General features: G+C 36.8%; 1 protein-coding gene across 1 annotated transcript in view; it reads left to right on the top strand.

Annotated features, from left to right (window-relative positions):
- Positions 1 to 8,990: 8,990 nt before the first annotated feature.
- ITGA1 (integrin subunit alpha 1) overlaps positions 8,991 to 18,250 on the top strand; it is a 101,613-nt gene continuing 92,353 nt past the window's right edge. The window contains exons 1-2 of the mRNA XM_058563453.1: positions 8,991 to 9,090; positions 14,978 to 15,098. Of these exons, the coding sequence (XP_058419436.1) occupies positions 8,991 to 9,090; positions 14,978 to 15,098 (221 nt within the window). The remainder of the gene's footprint in view (positions 9,091 to 14,977; positions 15,099 to 18,250) is intronic.

Genomic DNA, 18,250 nt, shown 5'->3' with positions numbered 1-18,250 from the left:
ATGTCTCCACTAATTATGATTCTGAAAAGAATTTTCAAATAAGGTTTTTCAAAGGACATTGATTTTTTATTTTTCTTTTTTGAGAGGAAGCTAATGAGAACAGTACCATATTCACATATAGAGAGAATACCTTTTAAGATACTATAGAATTTGGTTTTTGGTATTGCAAAATACAGGACTCTATTAAAATGTTCAGAAAGCATATTTTTTGTGCTCACACTGTTACCCATGAGGCACTCTTGTTTTTTTGCTTTTGTCTTTAAATCATCAATAATGTTGAGATTTAGGCCTTTTGACTATTGTGATGGTTCAGGTCATAAAAGGAATATCATACCTGACACGCTTAGCCCCAGCGCCTTTGTATTTTAGTATAGCATGTAGATTATGACCCACTTTGTTGGGGTCTCATTTCATGCATCAGTTAAATAATTATGTAAATGAAATAATCCTTTCTTCTCAAGAATTCTTCTCAAGAACATTTGATCTAATATATTAACAGTTATTTGAGTTCCTAAATATGAAAAAGCTGACAGGGTGTAGTAGTTCTGTGAAAAGCTGTTTTAGTATGAGAGCATAGAAATCTAAGAATTCAGACAATGGCCTTATTCAGAAGACGGAAAGCTTGGAAGCCCATTTTCTGGACCCTGGTGCTATTCTGGAATCTCTTTTTTTCTGCTTGGATAGTGCTATCTGTTAAGAAATAGGTGACAAGGCTTTGATTCACCACGTTCTCAAATTGTCCCCACTATAAAACATGTCTTCAAAGATAAATTTTGAAAGCTTTTGTAACAGGATTGTATGAAAGTTTTAAATAAGTCCTAATTATTCACCAGGGAGTATATCTTTAAAAAAACAAAACCAAAATTTTTCCTTACTTTATTTGACGGGTATTTAAGAAATATATATACAGTCGTTTTTAAGTTGATTGGAGTTCATCCAGAAAATCATTGCTTGTTGGTAAAAGATTAAAAATTAAGGAAATTCAAGTTTTGAAAATTTTCACAAAGATCTTTTTATGCCTCTAAAGTAGTAAAAGGCCAAGTATTTTAGAAAGTGTCCACACAAATTATATTACTGATGTTTCATCATAATATGGAATAGTAGTTACACTCAAGACATGAAGGAAAAACAGGCTTCAGAGTTTGGCTGTGAAATAACTGACGTACAACAGAGTCACTCACCCTAGTAGTTTTTCACTCCAGATGCCAAGAGGGGTGTCAGTTTGTAGATGGGCAAGCCAGTGCCTCATTCAGCGCTGCCCTCCTAATAAGACCAGCCTGACACAAAGCTGCAATTATTCTGTGGTGACATCACCACCATCCTGCCTTTTCGCTTATATTTAAATGAATTATTCTTACGTTGCATAATGGAAGATTTCAACTTTCAACCTGACCTAGCCTTGAATGTCAGTGTGAGTTCTGTGTCTTGTTTTCACCTTGCTTTATTTTTACCTTCTGGCGATACTTCTAGCACAGACATAAAATTCTGAAAGTGTTTTCCAACTTGAGATGTAGAGTCCTCTCAGGAAGTTTTTTACATATTTAGTCACCTGCCTAATCAACTAAAAGAGGTGTCACACTTTTTCAGAATACATAAAGGATTACCCAAATTAAGTCCCAAGATACGTATTCCCAACTGTCTTGTAGAAGGCACAGACCTTTTCAATGATTAAATAGGAAAGAGAAAAAAATTAGGATTGTTAGGATTTATAAAATTGGCATCCAAATTACAATAATTCCAATTACAGTGATCACTTATGGCCCTTGAGGTTTTTTTTGTTTTTTTTTTTTTAGCTTCATGGATTAGTTATTTGATTATGCCTTATTTCTCACAAGTAACTAAAGGTCTTTGAGGGCAGGGCTAATGTTTATTTCACCTTGTAATCCCTCTAGCTCTTCCACATTACCTTGCATGTGGTGGACTTTTATTGGTGTGTGCTGAATGAAAATAACATATTCATAATGTTGTCACATAAAGACATTTATTTACATGCTTGTAATCTACATACAGAGCAGGCACAGTTCCCTTTTCTCTCTCACTCTCTGTCTTTTTTAACTTTTTAATAGCTTTTGGGAGAAAAAGGTAAGAAGGAAACATTAAATCTGTTAGGATTAGGTTTCCCGGAAACTAATGAAACTGTGACTTTAAGTAAATTTAAGTAATATGGAACAATGCAGAATAACATGTAACATAAAAGAAGTCCCTATGAAGGTAATTCAGGGCTAGTGTGGTGGCTCTATTGTCGTGATAATCCCATGCTACTTCTTCCGTCTTTCTACTCCACCATTCTATCACATCATTTCCATTCAAGTTCACCTCATAGTCTAGCCTGCCAGTTGAAGCTTATATTAGTCTGCTCAGGTTGCCATGACAGAATACCACAAACCAGCTTAAACAACAGAAATTTATTTTCTGATAGTTCTGGAGACTAAAAGTCCAAGATCCAGGTGCCATCATGGTTGGTTTCTGTCAGCCTTTGTTTCTTTTTTTGCTCGTCCATTTTCTCCTGATGCCTCTCTTCCTGGCTTGTAGACAGCCGCCTTCTCACTGTGTCCTCACATGGCCTTTCCTCAGTGCGTGCCTGTGAAGAGAGAATCTCTGGTGTCTCTTTCTCTTCTTACCAGAATACCAGTCCTGTGGGATTAAGGCCTCACCGTTATGGCCTCATTTAACCTTAATTACCTCCTTAAAGGCCCCGTCTCCAAACATAGTCACATTGGGGGTTAGTGCTTCCATATTTGAATCAGGAGGGGCACAATTCAGTCCATAACAGAGCTCTACCTATTATGTAGGAATTCATAATTGAGGAAAAGAGAAAGAAGAAGGGCAAAAGAAGGAGAAAACAGAAAGGCAAAAAAAGGCAATGCTTTCAAGTGAGTCAGTTCTGCTTACGGAGCTTCCTGGATGTCGCGTATAATACTTCCGCTTACTTTTCCTTGGCCAGTATTTAGTCACAGAACTTTATGTAGCTCCAAGTTGTCTTTTAGCCATGTGTACTGCTGCCCTGCATAAAGTAGATTTTATTACCAAAGAAAAGGAAGAAATGGATATTTAGATTCAACAAACCATCTTTGTCATATTCAGAAATTGTGCTAGGCATTGAGGATGAGAATATGAGTTCCTAACTTTAAGTAGTTTATAGTCCAACAGGGGAATAGAGCATGTAAACTAGTCACCTGTCATATAATATAATATGTCCTATGGGATAAATGTGTAAAGGTTCTATGGGAACATAGAGGAAGAATGATTCAGTGGGGGCAGTTGGGGAAGGTGATCTTGAGATAGACTTTGAAAGATGGATGGAAGTTCATCAGGCTAAGAAGTGATTCAGAGGAGAATACAAGATGTTTCAGGGAACTGCAAATAGTAAAGAGTGGCCATAACTTGATATTCTTAACCAGAAGTGGTAAATGAGATTAGAAAGGTGGAATGAGGCCTCATTTTAATGAGTCTAAAATGCTATTTAGGGAGTAGGACAACATTTATTGGGCTCTGGAGAGCCACTCAAGAATAAGACAGTATTATAATCAGATACATGTTTTTAAAAATACATTTCTGGCAACAGAGTGGAAGATAAGTTGATGAATTTATAGACAGGCATTTGTTCGTGTTTGTTCTAATACAATAAACCCTTCTGAGGAAATGTGGTATTAGATTCCATTGACGGCACAGGGTGCAGTCTTTGTTGTTCTTTTGATGCGGTTGTGCTAATTGCTGCCCCTTTAAAAATCCAAATAATAATTTAAGATCAGAAAGTGGCAAGAATACATGGAATGGTGAGCAATGATGAGTTCAGCAAGCTTTCTAAAGTTGCAATACTTGAGGAAAATTGTCAAATACACATTCTCGTTCATCTGCCATAAGCTTGCTATATCCTGTTTAACCTTGCTGATAATTGTAGAACTCCTTGGCATTTTTTCCTTCCATCTTTAGATGTTTATATTCTCAGAAGTAGATGTTCAAGCCACCTCTAGCATGCTGGACAGTTCAAAATTGAGTGGTGACCTCTTTCTTTTACATCTTCCCTGAGCTCTAGTGTTGGTGAAATAAAGATGGCCAGTGGAAAGTCATTATGTGTTACTTGACTTACTTCCATATTTCTTAGCTAAACTTCTCCCAGACAGGGTAAGGGATTATGAGTTCCTGCAGCAGCACATGTGTCTCTTTCTTAACATAACTCTCAGTTCCATAGTGAGGATTATCTGCAGTTCTCTGAAGAAGCAATGATCCATCCATATAAATACAACAGTCCTAGGATATGAAATAAGAAACTAGACTGTGGACAAGAACTGAGAAAATTATCGAAAGAAACTAGTGAAAATTCTAGCAGTCAATACCTTTTCAGGCCAGAATATGTGTTTAAGCAAATAGTGAATGTTGGCTAATCAGTGTTCATTTCATTTCCAAAATCTTTGGCTTTTTTGGCCCTTGCAAGCTGACCTTCAGTGATTTTCACCAGAGTACAAGCATGAGAAGCAGTTCCCATAGCAAACCACCCTTGGCCAGAGCTCCACCATGCTCTCGTTCACATTGCCCGCCTCTGAAGTTACCATATATCCCCCTTATCCTAATCATGCCTCCTTATATCTTCTTCTGCTGACTTCCACCTCTTACTCTCAATGTCACTGAAAGTCTTGAGATGGTAGAAAATAGGAAATGGATAAAGATAATTAACACCATGCACTCAAGTCCTTTTATTTTGTGCCTCATTGCAGCCTAAGAAACAAGAATGGCATTGTGTTTGTTCTAATTTCTTTAAAAGTTATGAAAATAGGAAAAAAAAATGTGAAGTTCCCTCCACACAGAGGAAAACATCAGGAATGTGAAGTAAGCATTTTCCTCTAAAAACGTATAAAGTTAAAGCCACATTTTTGTCTCCTTTTGGATCCTATTCTCTTCCTTACCTTTCCCCTAGTCCAGAAGTAACTCCTACCTGAATTTTAAGATCCTTGTATATAACAAAATCTTAGTCACTGGAGTTGTGATTCTAAGTACCAGAATGCTTCCATTTAAGGAAAATATTGGCTGCCAGTTCTGGGGGATATTGACAATAACATCTGTATTTACTTCAATTTCAAGATACCCTAGTAGACTAATGGAAAGAATGTAAAAGATGATGCTACTAGATAGGAATAGAGTTTGGATCCAAGGATGTTACTATTCAACCAATGTTCTAAGTGCTAAAAGATCATCATGATCTTAGCAACAACAATTATAGCTAAGAAAACAAAGTTTAGAGCTATCTCAAAACAGAAAAGAAAGCATCAAAAAGTTATCTCTTTCCTCTGAAAAGAAAACAAGCATTCTACTGACCCTTGCCTTCTGAAATATTTCAACATTCCAGGCTACTGAGATTTTTCTTCATCTCTTATAAACAAACCCCAATGTCCTTTAAAATACTTTCTGATTTATTTTCCAATTTTTTTCAGGTGAATAACAAGTTATATTTAATTGGCTTACATTATTCCCTCTTGATAAATTGGACAGGTTTTAAACTGAGCAGAGGTACCAAAAAACTTTTGAATGAAGAGAATGTTTGGTAGTGAATGATATAATGGAAAATTGCTATAATAAGTAGCTAGGCAGGGAGGAAAATTATACAGAACCATTTTAGTTTAAGTGATAGTGTACGTATTATTAGGGGCAGTACTGAGCCATTCAGAAAAATGAGTCTACTAAATGGTATAGGAGAATTAATAATGGCATCTCTTAGTGTCTGGACTTTGAAATTGCCAGTTAAAGCTCCTGGGTAACTCTAGAATGAGCAATCATTTTCTTACAGATTTTGTTTTGGTTGGGGTATACTGTTGGAGTTTGTACATTTCATTTTGTCAGTTAGCTTCATGAAGCCCTTAATTTATTTATGTCAATTATTGACCACTTGTGTGTCAAACCAAAAAGTATTTAGATAACTGTATTCCATCAAAAAAGGAATATTATAAATCTGTATACTTTGCCTCCTGCTTCTGAGCAATATGGCAAATAAAAAAATGAGAGGTTAAGGCAGGCTAAATCTAATACCCCTTTGTGGTCCATGGCAAAATAAAATTAGGTAGACTTCGTTTTATGTGTTGATTGTGTTCTTAAAACCTGGCATAAAAATCAAAACATTTTTAAAAGTCTAGGCATACCCCTTCTTTGAAAAAATATTATAGCTGACTTAAAATGCCAATAATTACTTCCAATCTAAATAGTCACAACCTAATTTGACTTATTTTTTTCACATGTTAGAATTTCTGTAAGTGAAGAATGTCTGTTAGATTTTATAGGTGATACCATATTGTAGTATGAATGATCACATTTTTTAAAAAGCTTTAAACTTTTACTTCTCAAATTTCAACAAGCTAAATAAGTGCCTTCAAGTAATATGTATACTTGAAAATTTTTTATTATTATTTTCTATTCATTTCTATTTTATTTTTTGTTACATGTCTAAGTGTGTTTTCACTTGAACAATTTTAGCTCCAAACTCCAAATTGTACAATAAAGACAGAATGGCTTTTGGCTCTTTTTGTACTATTTCTACATTAGGTAACTGGATAATCATTTTTTCACATTTTTGAGATGTCCTCAGTTCAGTCTCAGAGTCAAATCTTAGCCAGCTAGCATATACATTCTGTCCATCGATGCCTTAGTAAAAAGGACCTGAGTAAAAAGTTGTTCCTTTATTAACAGATTCTTTTCAAGGAATTTTATTAATTTACATATACTTTCTTCTCAGTGATGTATATGAGCCAATAACACATTGCCGGTCCTAAGGTTGTTTTTGCTAGTATGCCCAACAAGTAGTTTCGTGGGTCAGGAAAGCAAAGGAGTAGTATACACAGTGATATGAATGATTTTCTATTTCCTAATTTCCATTGGAGTTATTACATATATAAGCAAACAAACAAACAAAAACGTAGGATAAACTCACTGTCCCCAGTGAAGCAATGCAAGTATCCGAAGTAGCAACCGTGTCTCACACACTTGGACTTGTGTATGAACTTCAAAAGCCAACACTCAAGCCATCTAGAAAAACTTTCCTATTAAATGGTGTAGGAGAATTAATAATGGAATCTCTTAGTGACTGGACTTTGAAATTGCCAGAAAAAGCTTTAGGTAAATTGAAAATCATTTATTTCACAGTGCAGACTACCTCTTTGCTTTCCTGGCCCTTGAAAGTGCCTGTTGTGCATACTAACAAAAATAACCTTACCATGGCAAAGTCTTACTGTCTCATGAAGAAGAAATTATATGTAAATTAATAAAATTCACTGAAAAGTTTTCCTTAATGAAAGTACAACTTTTATTCAGATTCTTACACACCCAAAGACCTCGTATCTCATATATTTGGGTAAATACTTGAATAGGATGCAACCCTGCTCTGTTTTGAAGTGTAATACGCCTTTCCATATGCAGCACTCCATGTTGTGTAGTCACGGAAATTAATGAGTTCAGCTCTCAGGACGCCAGGGCAGCTGGAGAACACAGTTCTGTGCTCATGTTGCTTGCACAAACACACAAGTCGTGTTTCCCACAGCAGGCTTCAGGGACCCCTAAGGTTCTGCAGCTTTTTTATCCTGTAAAACACAGAGCCAGAAGATGATGCTGATAGGGTGGAGGCGTTGGGTTCTGAGACTGTTGAAGAATTTCAGGAAAAGGGATAGTCTGAGAGGAGCTAGCAGAGCAGGCAATTATTTGTGGTGGGAGGATATGGGAAAAGAGCAGATGTCTGTAGATACTACAAAGGAAAATAAACACTGTGGAAGAACAAACTTATATAGAAAAATTTAAAAGGGGGATTTTTAACAAAGGATGTTTGGGAAACACTCTATCGGGGTTTAATATTCTGGGCAGCACTTATGAAAGGGGGCATGTTTTTACACCCAGAATGACCTTTCTACCAGAAATCTTCGTTTCTCTGTTTATTCCATCCTGTTCCATTTAACAAACTTGTATTAAACACCTACTGTGTGCCAAGAATTAGGTCTCCTTGTCTCCTTCCCACCAGCCATATACTGATACACACATATACACACTCACTTTGAAGTTCAAATACCATTTGTAATAACCGGGGACCCGCAGGACGTTAACACTAAAAGTCAAAACAATTCTCTCACTAGAGCACGCTGAAGTTAAAAAACAGCTTGCCAGGATGAAACTTGGAAAATGCTTGAACACCGAGGTGTTTATTTGGGTTGGCTTTTCTGGGCTTGCTGATGGAGGTAGATATCTTGCTGACATATTACATCATTTCTGATGAAAGAACTTTGAATGGTGAGATTAATTGAGCCAGTTTTTTTAGGGAAATTCCAACTGTTTGAAGGAGACATTGAGTTGGATATGGTATTTTTTCCAGAAAATAGAAATTACCTGTATGTGACATTATGATGTCTTTTCCAAATGCTGGTGTTGAGTCTATACTCTTCGCTCAGGCTCTAATATTGTCTTATTTTCATTCTATTTTTATTTTCTGTGTCTTCACCACTGGAACTCTTTGGCTCCTCCTTCTCAAGACTGCAATGCTGTAAAAATAATCATCGCAGACTTCAAATGGTGAAGCACTATAACGTTTTTGGACAAATTCAGTTACACCACAGATAAGATTTTATCTTTTAAGGCAACTGTGTAAACCAAAATTGAGATCTGACTCACTTAGCCTATTAAGAGTAATTAAACTAATTAAGATTTCAGATCCACAGCCCTGATATTATAAAGATGTTTCATTATACATTACAAAATGAAGAAAAGGGCTTCCAACTTTCACCAACTCTTATCGTTAAAATGCTTTTCTTCCAACTTCCTGGAGTGCCTCAAAGTTGAATATATTTTTTCTGAGTTTAAGGAGAAAGAAAGTAAACTTGGAGTTATGTAAAATACCTAGTGTATCACATCATTAGTTATAGTGAGAATATACGACTTGAGCAGTTTATATCCGTTGGAGCAAGGGTAGATGAACTCTTTCCACCAGGAGGCTTTGGCACAGTAAGAGGTAAGAGGTGCCCAGGATGGACCAGCACCCAGATTTGGGAAGTACGAGGGCTCTGCAGCTCTGCACCACAGAGGTTGCACTGCCTCCGTGTGCTGATTCTCAGGTGGATCAAGATGGTACTCTGTTAGAGTGGCCTGAATATATCAGAGGAGTCACTGCGGACTTATCCTGTCCTTGGAATAAACTTGTGATCTTTGAAGAGGGGAGTAGATTGTCAGTGGAGTAAGAGAAGCCTCTACTTGCTATTGGCTCAGAGCCTGGGTGGTATCCTAAATATGCACCACCTCTTGAGGGACTGAGGTTAGAATCCGAGATCTAACTGCAAGGACAGGGATCACATGCACTCCCCCTCCTCTGCTGGCTCTTCCACTTGGAGGGCCTGACACCTTATCTCAGATGTTCTTTACACCGTCATTGTGGCCAGGTGTAGAAACAGGAAATCTGCTGTGGAAATGAGTCAGTGAACCCACCGTCCTACCTCACTGATATAATATATCTGTATCACTGTTCAAGATACAAATGGTCATCAGAATGGGGGGAAATCTTTTTCCAAAAGAAAACTCAACTTCCAGGTGGTAAACTGACTCTGGATTCTACCTATGAACACAGTTAACTGATTTATTGAGCATTCTTTATTGCTACGTGCATAATTTGTATTTCTCAAGCAGCCAAAACCTGGAAGGCATTTGTAAGCTCATTTTAAATATGATAAACTGAGGCTCATAGATGTTAAATCACTTGCTGTATTTTTTCCCAGCAAGGCTGTAAGAACTGGGAAAGCAGGAGTACCATCTTTTTATGACTGTATCTCCAGGGCCTACCATATATCCAACCCAAAGTAAAGACTTGATTAATATTTGTGGAGTAATTGAATAAATATGAATAACTGAATAAATAATATAAGTGAAAGGGCTAGGTTTAAGCCCAAGTTCATGTATCTCTAAAGATCACCATCTTTCTATACTACCAAGGAATTTTCTCTAAAAACCACTAATTAACTGTAATAACACAATTATTATTATTTCTTAATATTGTGACATTGTTTCACTCTTTATATTAAAAATAATAGAAATAATGTTAATTGCATGATTTTTCCTATTATTTCTAGATGGGATAAATGTATAGGAAGTTATTGAAAGAAAGCAATAGCATTTTTTAAAAATTATTTTATTGAGGTTGTATTGGCTTATAACATTATATAAATTTCTGGTATACGTTATTATATATCAGTTTCTGTATAGACTGCATTGTGTTCACCACCAATAGTCTAGTTTTCATCCATCACCATTCATATGTGCCCCTTTACCCCTTTTGCCCTCCCTCTACCCCCTTCCCTTCTGGTAACCACTAATCTGTTCTCCTTATCTATGTGTTTGTTTATATTCTACATGTGAGTGAAATTACACGGTATTTGTCTTTCTCTGACGTATTTTGCTCAGCATAATACCCTCAAGGTCCATCCATGTTGTCTAAAATGGCACAATTTTGTCTTTTTTGTGGCTGAGTAGTATTCCATTGTATATGTTTACCACATCTTCTTTATCCATTCATCTGATGGGCTCTTGGGTTGCTTCCACAACTTGGCTGCAGTAGCATTTAATATATATCCCAGGTCACCATTTATTTGATACTCTCTTGCGTTGGGCTTGGAATTTAAAATATTTAAAATTCCACTGGCTATTAAATACTCCAATCTGAATATTACTAGATCAGAATTTCTGGACCTCCCTGTGAAAGACAGACTTTCTTCATTAAGAAGCAACAATCAAACAAGCTGCAGTGACTTTTCTTGGAACTCAGAGGATGTGTAGAAGGAGACCTTCCTTCGACCAGAGAGTCAATGCCCTCTGGAAATGTCCAGAATTTGCCCCCTTCATTCAGCTTTTCCTGCCAGCCCTACGCTCAAATACTCCAAAGCTACAAGATGGTGAAGAGCTCTCATGGACCATTTGAAGGTTGTGCTGAGCTGCATTGTTATATTTATTTTTATTGATGTGACCAACTCAATAGCTCTGTAGTCACGGAGAGTCTATGATTTGACTTCAGAACACCAATGTGGAAGTCCGTTCTCTGCCACTAACACAGCCTGACCTTGGACAAAACGCTTAACCCTTCTGAGTTCTAGCTTCCTAACACACAAGAAGAGAGTAATGACTGCTGTCCTGCCTAACCTCCATAGTTTATTGACGAGCTCAGTACCATTATTTGTATGAAAATGTTTGTAAGCCGCAAAATGTTGGTAAGCAGAAAACGCTACACAACTGTAGGTTAGTTCTCCCTCTCTTTCTCTCTCTTGTTTAGTTGTCTTACACATCAAATTCCATCCTTGGGTAAATAAATTGCACCAAATGGTCTCTTTCATAAGAAATACCCTTCAAGAGCACAGTCTCATCTTCCTCCTCAGTTTTTGGCCCTAAGATATATAACCATATTTGAAGGAAAGCAAACTTTTTCATTTCCTTTCTACTTAACATATATATTTTGGCTGAAGTCCCTCATGCAGCTTTATCTGTATCCATGACTTCTCTCTTACATAATCTTCCCCCTCATTCCCAACATCCCCCAGCCATGGCTACTGTAGAAGAGCCTCCTCCCTAAATCTGCTTCTCAGGAGATGGAGTTAAATGGACTAATCATAGCCTCTCTTCTAAACCCATCCTCATGAGACCTTCTACTAGGCCTTAGTTTTAGTGCTAAGATATAAGAATTGAATCAGTGTGAGTGATTTGGAATCTTGGGGAAATGGAGGCAAATTTCTCTGCCATCCTGAGCTTCCTTCTCCTCATCTACACAGTAGTGATAATGGTATTTAATTGTAGGTTTGTTGGCAAATTATATAAGAAGGAGCATGTGAGGAGTAACACATAGGAAGTCACAATATTGTTATTATTAAGGAAAAAAAAAATCTCTCTTTTGCTAGTACAGGTGAAATCAGAATTTACTTTTGACATCTTCCTGTTGTCTGTGTTTTATTTCTCATCATTTTCATCCAATATGGCTCCTTAAGCTACCTCAGTTTTTTGTTGTTGTTGTCATTTTTTGGCTTTGATTAAGAATAAGTATGATTTTGCTTAGCTTCTGGTACATAAAAGTTCCAAGACAACTTAGTATAAAAAAATGAACATTGAGCTAAAAGTCATGAGAAGCTGCTTTTACTGTTTATGCACTCCTTTAAATCAAAAGAACAAGATGTAAACTATTTTTTTTATGTCATCTCCTGGGCTTCAGGCTCCTTGGTGCCTTAGCAAACATGAAAGAGGCTGATTTACAATCACTTTGGGAAAATTGCCTGTAGAATTATGAGGACAGGAAATGAAAAAAAATGCAGCACACACCCCCGGACATTCCACACAGCATGTAGAATAAACAAACAGGCCCAAAAAGGAAACCAAAAGCTCTTGGTCTTACGTTGAGGAGTACCATGAATGGCCTTTGGGAGGGCATATACTAAAGATGATGAAGTGCTAGAAAAATCCTTCTAGGGGGTGAAATTGACCCTGATTAAAGATAATCCCTTCCCCCTTTTGTCTAAAGGATGCTGAGTACTTTCAATTTAGGTAAATTCTGTTACCTGCATCAATGTTATGAAAGAGGGGTACCATATTACAGACCTCTGCCTCTCAAACCTTAACAGGAATCAGACTTCTTGGGGATCTGGTTGGGATGTGGATATTGATTCAGAAAATCTGGGTGGGGCCTGAGATTCTGGATCCCTCATGAGCTCCTGAGTGGTGCAGATGCTGCTGCTCTGCAGGCCATAGTTGGTTTTCAGTCATCTGTTTCAACAAAATCATTGGTGGTGGTGTTCTTGTCCTTAGCTATATGGAACAGGTGGTTTTCAACTCAGATGATTTTGGTCCTACGGGAATCAGGCACTGTGTGGAGACATTTTTGATCTTCACGACTCGGGGGATACTATAGACATCATGTGGAAAGGCCCAGGGATGCTGCTAAACACCCTACAATGCACAGGATAGCCACTCATAACAAAGAATTTTCTGACCCAAAATGTCAATAGCGCCAAAGTTGAGAAATTCTGATGTAGAACTACTGTTTTGGTGTATCTCTCATATAAAAAATAATCTGTTGAACGTGTTGAAATAAATAAATTTGTGAGGAAAGGGTAGGCTTATGTACTGTTTAGTTTGGAGTAGAGAGTGAACAGTGTTTAAAACTGTCTTCAAATATATGAAAGGCAATTATGCAGAAGATGGTAACCAGCTGCTCTTCATCACTCTTGAAGAATGAACAGGAAATGTACATAAATGGACCTGTGCATCCCATCCATTCTTTTTCTGTATCTTCCATGCCAGCCAGGCAAATCTCTCTATGATCTTGCAACCATATTTGTCCCGTCCTGTGTCTTATTACTTGCAAAGAGCCTCCCAAATCGTTGGGATACGTTTTCTGCTCACTGCCAAGTTGCATCTCCCCCACTCCTTAAAAATCTAACTTTCCATCTCCATAAAGTCTTCCTTAACTAAGGTGAAATAATTACCAGTTCATGTCTAACTACAACTGGCACACTTCCTTTTTCAGCATGTTATCTTTTATTCTACAAATATATTTTTGGCCATCTGTGTACAAGAAGCTGTGCTAGAGAAGGGATAAGGAGGATGAGTAAGAAAGTCCCTGCTTTTAAGAATTTTCCAATCTTGGAAAAAAAAATCTCACAGATAACTAAAATGTAGATAGTATTTAATAATTATTTCTATGAGATATTCTTTTTAAAAAATTAAAGAGGAGGGTTTAGTAGTTAAAAGATTATTTCCAGGTGGGGAGATCAAGGAAGACTTTATAAATAGGTATACATAAGTGTCTTTTTTTGAAGAACAAATTTTCTCTAAGTTATGTACAATTCTGTGCATAAAAGAAGCACTTAATATTGTTACCAAAATTTGAAAATTATGAATTAAAGAATAGAATGAATTAGAGTCTAGATTTAGACTGTATTTATGGAAGAGTTTAAAGTGAGTAAGGAAAGAGAATTTTTCAGGGTTATATGTGGCTATATTGTGGTTTTAACAAAGGAGACTGAATTTAATCACCTCTGTACCTTATGATGCTCTGTGATTTTATACGGGAGTGGTCTTTGGGAAGAATTCTTAGTTACGTCTAGGAGGCGAATACTTTGGAACTTCACAAATACACTTTAAAAACCAGTACCAAAGATGGAATTTGGCACCATCTATTTGCAAGAATTTGGCACCATCCAGAACGCTTTTAGGAGAAAGTCTCACTTATAACAGATTTCCATTACCTGAACTTCAAGGAAATTGAAGAGAATTAACCCTCATTGAATATCTAGTATGTGCCAGGCATTGAGTAAACTCTTTAGATATATCATCTGATTTAATCTCAACAGCAACCTGTGAGGTTATCACCACCAACAACACGATAAGGAGACTTTAGTGTATTAGTATAAGCTTCCACCTACTGCTCGATTCAGAGAGGGAAGCAGAGAAAATCTCAGGCCTGCATAGGAAGCCATCTCTGAGTGGAGACAATCAGCTCGCCTTCCCATTGGAAGCCTCAAGGAGAAAGCTTCCTTTCCTGAGGCTTTAAATGGTGATACTTGAATCCTCTGTAGTCAAAACGGGAAAATTAAGCTCTTTACATTTCATTAGTGGCCATAGTTTGCTGTAGGACTCTCTACTGGAAAATTGTCTGCAACTGTATTAGTGATACGTGAGCATGAATTTCTGCCAGCTCTTTCCCAGACATTTGAAAATCATTAGTTCTGGGAATGGTACAGATACTGTATTACTATGGAATTTTTCAAATTTTCGTATTTATATTCTTTAAAGTCATTATGTTGATTTTCAGTCAGCAATATGGTTAATATCATAGGTCTTTCTTGTAGTTCTCAATCTTTGAGCATCATTGCTCTTTTCAATAAGAGCACAGACTTCAATGGTAACCTCAAGAATGCCTTTCATAATTCGAAACATGATGGAATCTTAGTTAACTCTGTGTAACTGGACTTTGTTTTCTCTCTTAAAGTTGTTCTAGGCTTCTGCGTATCATTCAATGTCGATGTGAAAAATTCAATGACTTTCAGTGGCCCGGTGGAGGACATGTTTGGATATACTGTTCAGCAATATGAAAATGAAGAAGGAAAATGGTAAGCCAGTGGATTTTGTTGCTATTGTTTAGTTTTCTTACAAGGTAACGGAAAATATTATTTGGCTACAGTTTGTTTTATGAATGAGACTTCAACAGAATGAATCATTTATGGTAGAAAATGCAGTCTAATCATTGGGTAATGGAAACTGACAATGTAAAAAAAGAAAAATTTCTTGGCAACGTTATAGGAAGTGGTTAGTGATTTCTGTTAAGCCTGGGTTGACCTCAAAGAAGGTCCTCATCCAAAATAGTCATTGTTCTGTAATTATGTTGTTCTGGCAGGAGTTCTTTAATTGTTCTCATTTTAGAGTAGCTGAAATTTAGTAGGCGAGACTGAAAAGGCAGATGAGATGTTGTCCTAAAAGGGTTAATATTGCTTCTACAATATAATATTGGGCTTGTATTTTTGGTGTCTTACTGACCTTCTGAATTTGGTCCACTACTTAGAATGAACCTTGCCGAATTTTTTTATACACTTTTAAACCCTTTTACTATTGGTTAAGTTCACTTAGATATGAATTTAAAGCATATTTAACTTGTTGAAAATTACACAAGATGAACATTAGAGCTCTTTTGCTTTCTATTTAGCATAATTTTTAGTAAGTGTAAGTCTTTTTGTAAATTGGATCTTGTAGTAAAAAAAGACCAAGAGTTAGTTAAATTTTGCTTCAGTTTAACAACTTAAACTAAACAAGTTCATTTTTTAGTAACTACAATAATAAACAAAAAGGGATTTACATCTACTTGGAAAACAATGATCTTTCACTCTACTCTATTTCATAGATGGAAAGATGTGGCTGTTCGATATTTTGTTTTATCTTTTAGACTTGATTAATTTGATAATAGTCCCCTAATTACTATCAAAAGTAAAAATTTGAGGTCTTGTATTTTCTAAGTGCAAATATTACATTCTAGGTATAAACTAGAATTTGTGGAGGTGCTTTACTCTTCTACTCTCCTTACAAATATCTCAGATGAGAAATCTAATAATAGAGTATGAGGTTTTAAATCCTCTTTCCTTCCATCCTATACACCCCGTCCCCCTTTTTAAGGTTAAATGGGTTAAGTCTTCCCTCTATACACCAATTTTTCTTTTTTTAAGCATTATGCCTACAATTTAGGGAGCTCTACCTCTGGGAGAATAATGGTGAGTGGGCCAAATGGTGAAGCTTCTCTTTGTGCATAAGATATAATAAACTGAAACAGTACCTGTTTTTCTAAAGGAACTCAACTTTTACATAAAGCACATATAAAACTTAATTTTCACTAATTCATAATAGTTACATAAATTTTAAAGAGGTATATAATAAATAGCAAGCCTTAAATCACCTATTTAAAATGAAGTATCTTTTTAAAGGATAGTCAAATATTGTTAAAATATTTTATGAGAGCCTGGTTTTCATTTTCTGATATGAGGAAAACCTGTAAGCTTCCTCCTTATCCAGTCCTGTCTCTCTGATTTTAGGGCAGTCTGATATCAGAAGTCCTTAATTATCTGAGTGAATTCTGGTGCAATAGAGTAAGAAGGGGTTCCTATTTCCTGTTAGGAGCCTTAGTGCACCCATTTGATCTCTTCAGTCTTTTTCTGTCCCTTATTATAAGAGCCCATCGTATTGTGAGAGTTCCACCCTCTAAATTCTCTATTTCAAGGCACCAGAAGGCAAAGAAATGGGAAACTGAGAAATCAGGCCTCAAAATGGAAAACAGATAAGAGAGAGAAGTTGACATATTAAGGGAAATGTCTGCAGAGCAAGGACTTTTGGTGCCCACTTGAAAGCCTGTGCATTGCCCGGCATCTAGCATGAGGCATTAAACATTATATGCGCTCAATGATTATTTGTTGGCTGAGCAACTGCATCTAGTTTATTTCCCTCTTATCACAGATGAAAAAACAGACACATAAAAGTGACTTTTCTATGCCTATTATCAAAAAAACAAAAGATAACAAGTGTTGGCAATGTTATAAAGAAAAGAGAACATTTGTGCACTGTTGGTGGGAATGCAAATTGATGCAACCACTATGGAAAACAGTATAGAGTTTCCTCAAAAAAATTAAAAATAGAACTACCATATGATCCAGCAGTCCCACTTCTGGGTAGATAGCCAGAGGAAATGAAATCAGGATCTCAAAGAGATATCTGCACTCCCATCTTCATTGCAGCATTATTCGCAGTAGCCAAGATGTGAAAGTAATCTAAATGTCCGTTGACAGATGAATGGATAAAGACGATGTGTTATATACATACAATGGAATATTATTCAGCCTTAAAAAAGAAGGAAATCTTGACATTTGTGACAACATGGATGAACCTGCAGGACGTTATGCTAAGTAAAATAAACCAGACACAGGACAAATAGTACGTGGTACCACTTCCATGAGGAATCTAAAATAGTCAAACTCGTAGAAGCAGAAAGTAGAATGGTGGTTGCCAAGGGCTGAGATGAGTAGAAAAGGAGGAGGTATTAGTCAGAGGGTACAAAGTTTCAGTTGTGCAAAATGAATAAGTCCTAGAGATCTACTATATAGCATAGTGCCTACAGTTAACAATACTGTATTGTATACTTAAAAGTTTGCTAAGAGGATAGATCTTACGTTAAGTGTTCTTATCACAAAATAATAAGAATTAAAGAAGGCAGGAAGAAACTTTTGGAGGTGATGGATATGTTTATGGCATAGATCGTGGTAATGGTTTTCCAGGTGTATGCTTATCTTCAAACTCAACTTGATATCAAGTGGTATACATTAAATATGTATAGCTTTTTATATGTTGATAATACTTCAATAAAGTGGTTTTCAAAAAAAGTGACTCCCCTAGGGAAATGTAACTACTTAGGGCCAGAGCTGAAAATAGAACTCAAGTCTCTCCACTCCAAGTCTAGTGCTTTTTTCTTTATTAGAACTATATTTAAAAGTAAATGTTGAGGGGCCGGCCCGGTGGCGCAAGCGGTTAAGTGCGCGCGCTCCGCTGCGGCGGCCCGGGGTTCGCTGGTTCGGATCCCGGGCGCGCACCGACGCACTGCTTGGTAAGCCATGCTGTGGCAGCGTCCCATATAAAGTGGAGGAAGATAGGCACAGATGTTAGCCCAGGGCCGTCTTCCTCAGCAAAAAAAAGAGGAGGATTGGCGGATGTTAGCTCAGGGCTGATCTCC

This window comes from Diceros bicornis, chromosome 20 (genome assembly GCF_020826845.1).
Source record: "Diceros bicornis minor isolate mBicDic1 chromosome 20, mDicBic1.mat.cur, whole genome shotgun sequence".
Classification (NCBI taxonomy): domain Eukaryota; kingdom Metazoa; phylum Chordata; class Mammalia; order Perissodactyla; family Rhinocerotidae; genus Diceros; species Diceros bicornis.
Note: the sequence above shows the minus strand (reverse complement) of the source record. Positions and strands in the feature narration are given on the sequence as shown.